The sequence below is a fragment of the Sus scrofa genome, chromosome 4 (genome assembly GCF_054392235.1).
Source record: "Sus scrofa isolate SSC_HxYL_T2T_F1_AM1 chromosome 4, Sscrofa_HxYL_maternal_Yorkshire_Landrace_v2.0, whole genome shotgun sequence".
Lineage (NCBI taxonomy): Eukaryota > Metazoa > Chordata > Mammalia > Artiodactyla > Suidae > Sus > Sus scrofa.
This window is the reverse complement of record NC_139386.1, coordinates 37,028,946-37,041,558: the sequence shown is the minus strand read 5'-3', so window position 1 is coordinate 37,041,558 and position 12,613 is coordinate 37,028,946. Positions and strand designations below refer to the sequence as shown.

Sequence of the window (12,613 nt, the reverse complement as noted above, 5' to 3'; positions counted from 1 at the left end):
CCAGGGGTCGAACCCACAACCTCGTGGTTCCTAGTTGGAGTCGTTTTCGCTGCGCCATGATGGGAACTCCAGTCTACATTTTTTTAAAATGCTTATTTTGCACAGTTTGTATCACCTCTTGTCCCAGCAAGATTGGGCTTATTTGTATTCATTTTATCTTAAAGACCGTTCCTGCCCACTCAATAATAACTGTCTGTTCTAGAAGACAGACTCCACCTCCTTTTTAATTTTCAAAGAAAATTTAATATTACTTATCTTGTGACAGATTTTGAATAAAAAACTTATCTCAAAATACCTTTTTTCCCCCCTGAGGAAATTCCTATGTTGAGAAAATTACAAAAACTGTTGATAACAGAAAAGAGTGGAAAACTGTTTCATTGTTTCCATGTCTTGGCTATTGTGAATAGAGCTGCAATGAACATGTGGGTGCGTGTGTCCTTTTCAAGGAAAGTTTTGTCCGGATATATGCCCAAGAGTGGAGTTGCTGGGTCATATGGTAGGTCTATGCACAGATTTCCAAGGTACCTCCATACTGTTCTCCATAGTGGTTGTACCAGCTTACATTCCCACCAACAGTGCAGGAGGGTTCCCTTTTCTCCACACCCCGTCCAGCATTTGTTATTTGTGGACTTATTAATGATGGCCATTCCGACTGCTATGTAGCACTGGGAACTATGTCTGGTCACTTATGATGGAGCATGATAATGTGAGAGAAAAGAATGTATACATGTATGTGTAACTGGGTTACCATGCCGTACAGTAGAAAATTGACAGAACACTAAACCAGCTATAATGGAAAAAAATAAAAATCATTATATAAAAAATTTTTTTAAAAAGAAAACTGTTTCGTGGTATGCTGGGGGAAGTTTGGAAATAAGATTGCACTGAGCAACTACTAACTATATAGAATCTACATGCTGTAGAGTATTAGAACCACATAATACATATTTGAGTATAAGCCAATTGAAGGTATTATCCCCTTAAATTAATTCCCTACTTTTATAATGGGTTTAAATAGGCTGCTTGCAAGGGAATGACTAAACCTGGGAGCATTTAAACTGGATGCCTACTCTTAGGCATTCCTAGAATACATTCCTGTATTCAAGTCTAGATTATATAACCTAGAAAGTCCTTTCTTCCTCTTCAATGCATAGATTCCACATAATTCCATCAAACAATTAAACCTGAAAATAAACTACTTTTGCACCTAACAATCTATTCTTTTGCTTATTTATTTTGTTAAGAATTTGGCCATGCTAACATTCCTACCCACTTCTATAGGTAACCAGTCTTAGTTCTTTCTTGTTTTATTATTTTTTCATTTTATACAATGAGATACATATATTCTTGTTTCCCCTTCTTTTTACATGAAAGGTAGTGTACAATAAGTAATCTTCTGGACTTCACTTTTGTCACTTAGTCATATATGCTCTAAAAATCACTGTATGTCAGTTGATACGTTGTTCTCATTGTAGTCTTTTGGGTGGATAATAGACTATAGTTTATTCAATCATTCCCATTTGTATGGACATATAGGTTGTTTTGTTTCCAATTTTCGCAATTACAAACAATGTTGCAATAAATATGCTTGTCCTAATGTAAAAAAAAGAAAAAAAAAAAAAGAATTTGGCCATGCTAATAGAAAAGCCTCTCTCATCTCTGTTGATTTATTTACCTGTAATCCACTGTCTTTGACTACTGTTGCTGCAAATATGTTTAGGAGGAATTCTTGTAAAGACCTCTTAGTTAAAGTACTGAATATGAATATCTTCGGGAAAAATGTGTATAATACATTTATAGATAAGTGATACACAAAAATATAGCTCAAACTTATCAGAAAGGTTCTCATTAGATCATAATATATGTGAATACCGGAGTTCTCATCATGGCTCAGCGGTTAGCGAACCCTGCTAGCATCCATGAGAATGTGGGTTCAACCCCTGGCCTCACTCAGTGGGTTAAGGATCTGGCATTGCTGTGAGCTGTGGTGTAGGTCGCAGATGTGGCTTGAATCCAGCATTGCTGTGGCTCTGGTGTAGGCCAGTGGCTACACCTCCGATTGGGCCCCTAGCCTGGGAACCTCCTTATGCTGCAGGTGCGGCCCTAAAAAGACAAAAAGACCAAAAAAAAAAAAAAAAAAAGAAAGAAAAAAATATATATATACACCCACACATATATATACCTTGTACTATCATTTCAGGGCTCACTCTTACTCTTCATTGCATAATAGTAAATGTATCTAACATAGAACAATATTTACATATTGTTATGAAGACATCAAAATTGGGATGTCTTAAATGCCATATGATATCACTTATAACTGGAATCTAATATCCAGCACAAATGAACATCTCCTCAGAAAAGAAAATCATGGACTTGGAGAAGAGACTTGTGGCTGCCTGATGGGAGGGGGAGGGAGTGGGAGGGATCGGGAGCTTGGGCTTATCAGACACAACTTAGAATAGATTTATAAGGAGATCCTGCTGAATAGCATTGAGAACTTTGTCTAGATACTCATGTTGCAACAGAAGAAAGGGTGAGGGAAAAATGTAATTGTAATGTATACATGTAAGGATAACCTGACCCCCTTGCTGTACAGTGGGAAAAAAAAAAAAAAATTGGGATGTCTTATACAAATCTTGTCCCTAAACTTAGGAATCTGTTATGTTAATGTCTTCCCTCCTCAAAAAGACGTGGTTTTCTCCAGCTTCTAATACAATACCTTATATTTTTGTACTTCTTGCCAAAAGAGCACGCCGTTTTCCAATAAATCTCCTTTTAGAGCCACAAACCGCTGAAATTGCCTTGCAGTAACTGGATTCAATAGTGCTTTGCGGAAAGCAACGATTTCACAAGAAGAAGAGATCCATTTACTCTCCACAGGCTGTCCAAATAAGAGAATGCAGAAAATTAGCTGTGCTCTGAAAATTAATAATAAAGTAATTTATTAGGCTAAAAATGGCCAACTTTTATTTCTTTCATTTTTGGCTGTTGAAATTTAAGGCATGGATAAATAGAATTTGGCAACTTTCCCTTTTGTCTCCTTTATATGTTTAATAGCATCGTATTTTTAAGAGGTAGAGAGAAAAAGAAATGATTGAATGACTTAGAGCATATGACTACATTTAGAATCATTAACAGTTTGGGACTATGATGAAAAACTACATTTAGGGGTATAGGATGAGTTCTGTGCTTAAACAGAACAAAGTAACCATAATGCTATGATTATGTATTATTATATCATTATTTTATAATATATATATTGTTATATATTAATATATAATTCTCATGCCTTTCAAAAAGTAAAAGCAGTTGAAAATTTAAGGCATTTTTTTTTCAAAAACTAAAAATTAATCCTATTAATTTAAATAGGAAATTTACTGTGGTGCTTCACTATAATTCTATACTAGAAAGAACATGTTTTCAGATGATATATCTTTATACTATTTTAATAATAAATTGCTATCAATAATAATAAAATTAAATACTTACTAATACATATTTTTAATAATAAACTAACTCAGGATTGATTCTACATTAAAAAATGCCAGAAGGACCCATGGTGTTTCACTAATGCTTAAAGGTATTACTTATTTTATATCTTCACAACTTTGAAGTGTATGATGTCTACTTTTTTCACTTTGATCATTTTATTTTTTTAAATTTTTTTTTTTATGGCCACACCCATGGCATACGGAAGTTTCCTGGCCAGGGACTGAATTCAAATCACAGATGCGATCCACCCCACAGCTTCAGCAATGCTGGATCCTTAACCTACTGTGCCTGGCCAGGGAACTTTGACCATTTTAGATCACATAAAATCCCCCTTTGGCGTCTCAGATTAAAAAATCATACTAGATTTTATTTTCTGAATAGTTTTTTTTCACTTGATAAATTTACTCAAGTTCCCCAAATCTGAGTTTAGCCTACAACTATACTAGAAAACGTTATTTTAAAAACATAGTTTTAGATGAACTTAGGAATTATAATAACAAGCAATGATAAATAGCTGTTACACAGGATACATAACCATTACTGACAATGCATATGATAAGTTTCTTGAAACAAATCATATGTGACTATCAGTATAAGTGTTTAAGAGAGTTATGGAAAAAAAAAATCTATAGGAACACAAAGGAAGGAGTAACTAATTCTGCCTGGAGGAATAACAGCTTTACAGCGAAGGGCCTGGAGGATGACATGAGTTGGAAACTGAAAAGTGAAGTGAACTCCAAGCTGTGTAGATGAATAGTGGTGCCTTTACCCCAGATAAAGTGAAGAGATATCTCTTGCTATTTTAGTGAAGCACATGTGGTGTTCTATGCACAAAAAGTTAAGACCCTCACCATATGGTCCATATTAAAATTACAGCCCTATAAATAGCAACAACTATGTATTAGACTGGGATGTTTATTTAAAACCCACTCAACAAATAATGTTTTAAGACCTCCTCCTGAAGATACTAAAACTGAGTAATTTAACTAAAACCTGTAATTTAACTAAACAGAAAATAACATAATACATAATAGTCAATAATATGAAATATAAGCCCATTCTATTAAGTATTTTTAAACATATAGAACAAAAGACAGGTATAAGAACAGTTTATTTCTTTTCAACAGGAAAACACAGAAAAAGAGCATCCTGACAGATACATAAACTCCTCTAATAGTCTAATAAATTTTTAGTTTAGTTAGTAGGGGGTCAGCTGGGTCTAGTTTGACATGTTATCAAGAACTGTAATAGGATGAATACACACAAATTTGAAGGTTCAAAAAGAAGCCTGTGTGTGTCATGCCTGTTAAGATGCAAAACAGGCAGTTTTTAGAAAGGTATCACATGGTTGTGGTTTAAATAATCACCAAAATGACAGATACTAAATTCTTTTAAAGTTAAAATGTAATCCTAAATAAAGAGGATAATGTAAGATCATTTCAGTTGCTGATTCTGCTGCATACTTCTCATTCTTTTTGTATAATCCACTCCCAATAATAAATAAACTATGATACGCTGGAAGGAACAGCTTGTCTCAATAAATCCATCACAAGCAAAATAAATAAAAATATATATTTAAAGTCCAATTGCACACTTCCAGGGCTGAGCAGGTTAAGGAACTCTAAGAAGAATCATACTTTCCCCTGGATCCCATCAGCCAATGAAGAACAGTGGCAGTGCCTGCTGGTGGCTTAGAAAGCAGTATATACAATGAGTGTCTTTGTATAAGAAGAGGAAGAAAAACAATATTTTGACAGAGTGGAACTTATAAGAGGAAGAGTATAACTACTACTACTTGCCTTCCAGACCCCGATTTTCCTTTCATGCCTCTGCAGTAAAAGCTCTTCAGCTATGTCTCTCATCTGTACCTAGAAGCAAAACCAATGATTTTTATCCCTGTTATTCAGGATGGCTACAGTGTAAAAATCACTTGCTAATTTTAAAAATATTTTTAATATAATTTTTTACAAAAATTTTATTATAGTTGATTTACAATGTTCTGTCAATTTCTGCTACACAGCAAATGACCCAGTTATACATTTATATACGTTCTTTTTTTCATATTATCCTCCATTATGTTCACAAGTTATTATATATAGTTCCCTGAGCCACACAGCAGGATCTCATTCCTTATCCATTCTAAATGCAATAGTTTGCATCTACTAACCCCAAACTCCTGTCCATCCCACTCCCTCTCCCTCCCCCTTGGCAATCACAAGTCTGTTCTCCAAGTCCACGAGTTTGTTTCTTTTCCATAGTTAAGTTCATTTGTGCCATATAGTAGATGCCAGATATCAGTGATACCATATGGTATTTGTCTTTCTCTTTCTGACTTACTTCACTTAGTATGAGAGTCTCTAGTTCTATCCATATTGCGGCAAATGGCATTATTTTGTTCTTTTTTATGGCTGAGCAGTATTACTAATTTAATAGCTTTTAAAAAATCAGGTATCCAGTCGGCATGGATAAGAGAAAAAGGATATATGGATAAAGAAGAAAAAGGATAAGACAGAAATGGAAACCCTGTCCAGGTCCCTGGGCAAATCACTCAAATTCTCTGAGCAGTTTCCTCATCTGCAAAATGGAGATAATAAAACCTAAGTGCACTGAGCCAAAGGGAGATAAGAGTTTCACTTTGGGTCACATGGAAAGTGAAGTTGGAAAGACAATTAGGACTTCCCAGATTGTTGTGCTATTTTCTAACCACAACTAATTATTTTATTATTTTATTTTATTTTATTTTACTTTATTTTATTTTTTGTCTTCTTAGGGTTGCACCTGTGGCATACAGAAGTTCTCAGGCTAGGAGTCGAATCAGAGCTGTAGCTGCCAGCCTACACCACATCCACAGCCACACAGGATCCAAGCTGTGTCTGCAAACTACATCACAGCTCACAGCAACACTGGATCCTTAACCCACTGAGCAAGGGCAGGGATTGAACCCACATCCTCACAGATCCTAGTCAGGTTTGTTGCTGCTGAGCCACAGCAGGAACTCTGAGCCACAACTAATTTTAAAGGAGTACAAAAGTTACTCAACACAAGGAGGAAATATAATAGATATTTGTTGAGGTTATTGCCTGTTCACAATATGTTTCCCTTCTTGGGAACCATTCCTGCCAAATCTGTAATTGTGACTCTACCTCCCTGTCCACAGCCAACAGATTCAGGAGCTGACCTAGAGAGACAGCAACTAGAATCACTGCGGCTGAGTCTTTTGGTAGCATGGCCTGGAGAAAAGATCTGAGGATTCTTCCTGCTCTGTGCCGAGCACCGTCCTGGCCCCTGGCCATTCCAAGCTTGGGTGTCAACTCTTGCCATAAGTGTGTGAGATGCCCTAGCATCATTTTATAACAAATTCTTGATCTCCCTTCCTTTTGACTTTGTCTTAAGGTTGCCAATTAGTTTATGGTGTTGGCCACCCAAAGAATGACAGTCAGGAAGCGGCTGTAAGTTACAAAAGAATTATTGTGGTAAACACAGTGAGAAAACATGGTAAATAATATTAGTAAGCCAAATATCCTTTTACTTGGCTTTGGATACAGGATTCGAGCTAGACTGAAGAAAGGAAATGAGGAAAATGTCTCAAAGCTTATTTCCAGGAACTTTTTCCCTAAAACAAGTCAGATCTCCTCCCCTACATGGTAAATTCTGCCCCCAGCAGCACTGTGTTTTCCATAACTTAAGGTTCAGAAGACTAAGGATATTTTCAGATAACTAAGACTCAAAACATCTGATAAATTAAACATGGAGGGCAGCTGTTGTAGATTCTTCCTGATCAATACTAATAGCATATGCTTTGAATACCAAAGTCCAAAATTACATGCCCCTTGTGTTCTTTTGGTAAAGACCCCACTTGCCAGCTTTTCGATACATTAATGACATTTTAAATGATCAAAGCAATACATGCTTCTTATAAAACAAATAAGACAAAACAACAACAAGAGCTCTGCTTTCCAAATAAAAATCCTTCTCACTACCCAAATCCATCCCCAGGAGGCAGATTCATTTTTTATCTTTGTTTATAAACATAAATATAGACAGATAGAGAAAAAGAGAAAAATGCATAAAAAAATAAAGAGCTGTAAGTATGTATAATGGGCTTATCTTCTATATACTGTTCTGTACCCTGCCTGTTTCACTCAATAAATAACATCTTTCATTATCAGTATATGTAGAAATCTCATTTTTATGATCTCATTTTACATGGAAATCTGCATAGTTTTCCACAGTATGGAATGATCATACTTCATTTAACTATTCCCCTTTGTACACCCTTGCCCATTTATGTGAGAACTCAGCAATAATCACATAAAAAATAACAACTATATTAATAGACAATATTTGAGTGCTTCGCTGTATGCCAGGGACCATGCTAAGAAACATCATTCACTTTAGAAACTATAAATCATTTCATTTCCCCATCATAACAATCTTATGAAGTAATTACTCTCACTAATCCCATTTTTTTCAGAGGAGGAAACTACGGTTATAAAACTTAATGTTGTGCAATTAATATGTGGCAGTATTGAGATTAAAACTTGGGAAGTCTGCACAGACATAGAGAACAGACTTATGGTTGCCAAGGGGAGTGGGAAAGGGAGTGGGATGGACGGGGAGTTTGGGGTTAGTAGATGCAAACTAATACATTTAGAATGGTTAAGCAATGAGGTCCTGCTGTATAGCACAGGGAACTACATCCAATCTCTTGGGATAGACCACGATGGAAGAGAATGTAAGAAAAGGAATGTGTATATATATATATATATGTGTGTGTGTGTATGACTAGGTCACTTTACCATACAGCAGAAATTGGCATAACACTGTAAATCAACTATAATTTAAAAGAAAGAAAGAGAGTGAGAGAGAAAGAAGAAAGAAAGAGAGAGAAAAGGAATCTGAGCCTGGTCTCCCAGGAAGCTTAAAGAAGCTGGAGGCAAGAATTCCTGAGAACAGAGGCTCAGGAAACAACATTGGCCTTCCTGGTTCCTACCAAGAAGCCCAAGTATTGATTTCAACTGCTGACATTAAAATTCAAGCTCAGTTTAAAACAACAACAACAACGACAACAACTGACTCCATGCACTTAACCACTATGCCATACAGTGGCTGGGTCAACAGGTATGCACATTTGATGTTTTGAGAGGTGCTATCAATTGCTATCCCAAGATTATACTAATTTATATACCTTTATCTTTTGGCGGGCTGCAAAATGTTCACTTGCAAGAAACAATGGCAACCACACATTTTCTAACCTATTTAGGACATGCTTCTGAATTTCAATGAGAACGGCTGCATCAAGCTGCTCATGGAGAATCTTTCCCCAGCCACCACTTAAATTCATTATCTAAGAAAATAAAAATGAAACAGACACTGAAAACTTCCGTTTAGGTAAAGAAACACTAATAGTCATGAATTTTTATGCTTTCATCCCCAAACCATTTGCTGAGCACCTGATAGGTGCCACAATTTCCATTTTCTGTAAAATTATCTCCTCACTTTACTATGTAAAGACAGATAACTCCTCTAGCTTCAAAGAGAGAATTGTGGTTTATGTGATTATTGTTTTAGATGTATGATTTTGCTTATGATATACTTCCGAGAACATAGGATTTTTTATCCTGTGTGACAACTGCAATGCCATTTTTTTCTCCATGGCTTCAGTTTCTTTAAATGAAAAAGGGGGGGGGATTAGTCTATTAGTTTGATAAATTCTCTTCTGGGTCTAATATTCTTTTTTTTTTTTTTTTTTTTTGTTCTTTTGTCTTTTTAGAGCCACACTCGCAGCATGGAGGTTCCCAGGCTAGGGGTCCAGTCGGAGCTGTAGCCGCCGGACTATACCACAGCCACAGCAACGCGGGATCCCAGCTGCACCTGCGACCTACACCACAGTGGGATCCTTAACCCACTGAGCAAGGCCAGGGATCGAACCCACGTCCTCATGGATCCTAGTTGGGTTCGTTAACCACTGAGCCATGATGGGAAATTCACGGCTCTAATATTCAATGAATCTGTGATTCTACTCAAATGGGCTTGTTTGAAGAAATCATTTTCTTTTTTTTTTTTTTTTTTTTTGTCTTTTTGCTATTTCTTTGGGCCGCTCCCGTGGCATATGGAGGTTTCCAGGCTAGGGGTCGAATCGGAGCTGTAGCCACCGGCCTACACCAGAGCCACAGCAACACAGGATCCGAGCCATGTCTGCAACCTACACCACAGCTCACGGCAACGCCGGATCGTTAACCCACTGAGCAAGGGCAGGGACCGAACCCGCAACCTCATGGTGGCTAGTTGGATTCGTTAACCACTGCACCACGACGGGAACTCCCATTTTCTTTTTGTATCTGAGAAAAATAAGGCATTAATTAGTTAAGACATAACTCTGGAGTTCCTGTCATGGCTCAGTGGTTAATGAATCTGGCTAGGAACCATGAGGTTGTGGGTTCGATCCCTGGCCTCACTCAGTGGGTCGAGGATCCAGCGTTGCTGTGAGCTGTAGTGTAGGTTGCAGAGGCGGCTCAGGTCTCACGTTGCTGTGGCTGTGGTGTAGGCCAGTGGCTACAGTTCTGATTAGACCCCTAGCCTGGAAACCTCCACATGCCTTGGGTGTGGCCCTAGAAAAGACAAAAAAACTCTGACTTAGGTATTACAAATACATATATTACCAATAAACAATGCATTGGAGATGGTGGAATGACAGTGGTGTCAGCATCGTAGGCCTGTTCCAACAACTTCAAAGAAGAAGACAGAGGCAGCAGGAAGTAGAGGAAGGCCAGGTTGTATAGACAAGAGTCTCCGACTTGCACAGGTAACCCTTTTATAAAACATAGTTTCTTTGTGGTCCAAATCTTCATTCAGCATAATCACTGGCTTCAACAACATTCATAGCCATGTCCCACTATAAATCATCCTGTTCTTTACCTATTTCTGTGTACATACCACTCCAACTTAGTGAGTTATGTGTACACAAAAGAAAACTGGACTCCTCATTGAAAAAATTACCTCTTCTTAGCTCTGCTTTAACAGATTAATCAAATCCTAGCAATAATGTGGTTATAAAGATAAGAGAGAAATCTCTTAGCCAACTTTTAATAATATTAATCAAATAATATTAACAATAAAATTGTTTTTATATAAAAATAAGAAGGAAATAGAATAAGAGAAAAGACTAATGAAACTGCAAGTTGGCCACACAACTAAAACTAGAAATAACATGATCTATATCAAACATAATGTGATACAGATATCTTTAAATATAAAATAGGTATATAAAAATAAAAGTAGGAGTTCCGATTGTGGCTCAGCAGTGATGAACCCAACTGGAATCCATGAGGATGCAGGTTTGATCCCTGGACTTGCACAGTGGGTTAAGGATCTGACATTGCCGTGAGCTATGGTGTAGGTTGCAGACTCAGCTTGGATCCAGCGTTGCTGTGGCTGTGGTGTTGGCCAGCAGCTGCAGCTCCAATTCAACCTCTACCCTGGGAACTTTCATATGCATGGGTGCAGCCCTAAAAAGCAAAATAAATAAATAAATAAATAAATAAATAAATAAATAAATAAATAAATAAAAGTAAAGACAAAGAAGAAAGGTCATTTGGAAAACTCCTCTGTAGTAAGCTCAACCATGTGCTCTGAAAGCAATGGGTGATATTTTCAGTTGAATTTTAAATTTTTAGCATGTTTTACTGTGGAGGGTTCAAACAGTAGCATCAGATACCATGAAACCTCACGCAATGTAGCACAAGCCAAATAGAAAACAAATGCTTTCCTTGTGTTTATTTCATACTTGTGCTTATTGAGATACTCCCAGCCGCTTTTGCTAATACATCCCAGATTTGTATCTCAGGGAAGTAACAGCAAGGCATTTTTGTTAGGGTTGCTTAATTCCAGAATTTCTTCTCCTTCTTACTCCCAAGAACTTCTGCTCATTTCCCCCCCCCCAAAAAAAATCTATGGTTTTAATTTGGTATGCCCTACTTGTGAACACCTCTGAATTTTTCTTTAATTTTCTGAATTCATCTGAGAAGTGTATTTTATAAATACATGCCATTAGGATATGCATTCACTTAAACTACAAAAATAAAGAAATCAAGTGCTATACAATTTTTTTTTTGACTGCACCCTGGCATGCAGAAGTTCCTGGGTCAGAGATCAAACCTGTGCCAGAGCAGCAACCCAAGCTGCTACAGATCCTTAACCCATTATTTCACAAGAGAACTCTTCAAATGTTATACATTTGATCTAGCAAAGTTCCTTAACCCATTATATCACAAGAGAACTCTTCAAATGTTATACATTTGATCTAGCAAAGTTCTAGTACTAGCAAACTTCAACTTAAATAAATGCAACACTTAATTTGATATTTCAAAGGCATAAAAACTGGGTTTTTTTGTTTGTTTTTGCTTTTTGGAGTCCCTGTCATGACTCAGCAGGTTAAGAACCTGACATAGAGTCTGTGAGGATGCAGGTTTGATCCCTGGCCTGGCTCGGTGGGTTAAGGATCCAGCGTTGCTGCAAGCTGCAGCATAGGTCTCAGCTGCAGCTCTGATCTGAACCCTAGCCCAGGAACTTCCACATATGCCACAGGTGCGTCCTAAAAAAAAAAAAAAAAAAAAAAAAAAAATTGAGTCATACTGCATAAATGCTCAAACCCACTGCTGAATCCTAATCTGACATTTTTGCTGTAAACTGTGACACACAGAGTTATTAATAAGTTGTGATTAAGGCCATGTGATTTTGGCTCTACAAAATGGCAAATCTAAGTTCCTGGTCAGTAAGAATAGTTTTGGGAGACAATTCAATAGCAAAAAGGATTTTTCAAAGAACGATCATGTTTGGGAGTCATTTCATTTAAGAGAAGAATGGAAAAGGGGTGGAGACAAGGACCAAAGGCTGAGAACGGCTGTTTTCCTGCTTATGGAAACGTACAAGGACTTTACCCCCTTGTTTAACACTCACCCTAGGCACCGAGAACAGTATCTGGCCTCTCAGAGTTGCTAAATGAATGGGTGAGTAGATGAATAAAAGTTATTTTTATCCCAGAAATTACTTTTAAAAAATACAGGTCTTTTTATTGGGTTTTTGGGGTTTGTTTTTGCTTTGGGGGGCCACACCTGTG

At 37.0% G+C, this 12,613-nt stretch overlaps 1 protein-coding gene across 1 annotated transcript in view; it reads right to left on the bottom strand.

The window, feature by feature from the left end:
* The window catches only part of RGS22 (regulator of G protein signaling 22), a 160,534-nt gene that overhangs the window by 23,872 nt on the left and 124,049 nt on the right, over positions 1-12,613 (bottom strand). Inside the window, exons 20-22 of the mRNA XM_085020961.1 lie at positions 8,684-8,842; positions 5,295-5,363; positions 2,723-2,884 (exon numbers count right to left, since the gene is read on the bottom strand). Coding sequence (XP_084877087.1) covers positions 2,723-2,884; positions 5,295-5,363; positions 8,684-8,842 — 390 coding nt within the window. The remainder of the gene's footprint in view (positions 1-2,722; positions 2,885-5,294; positions 5,364-8,683; positions 8,843-12,613) is intronic.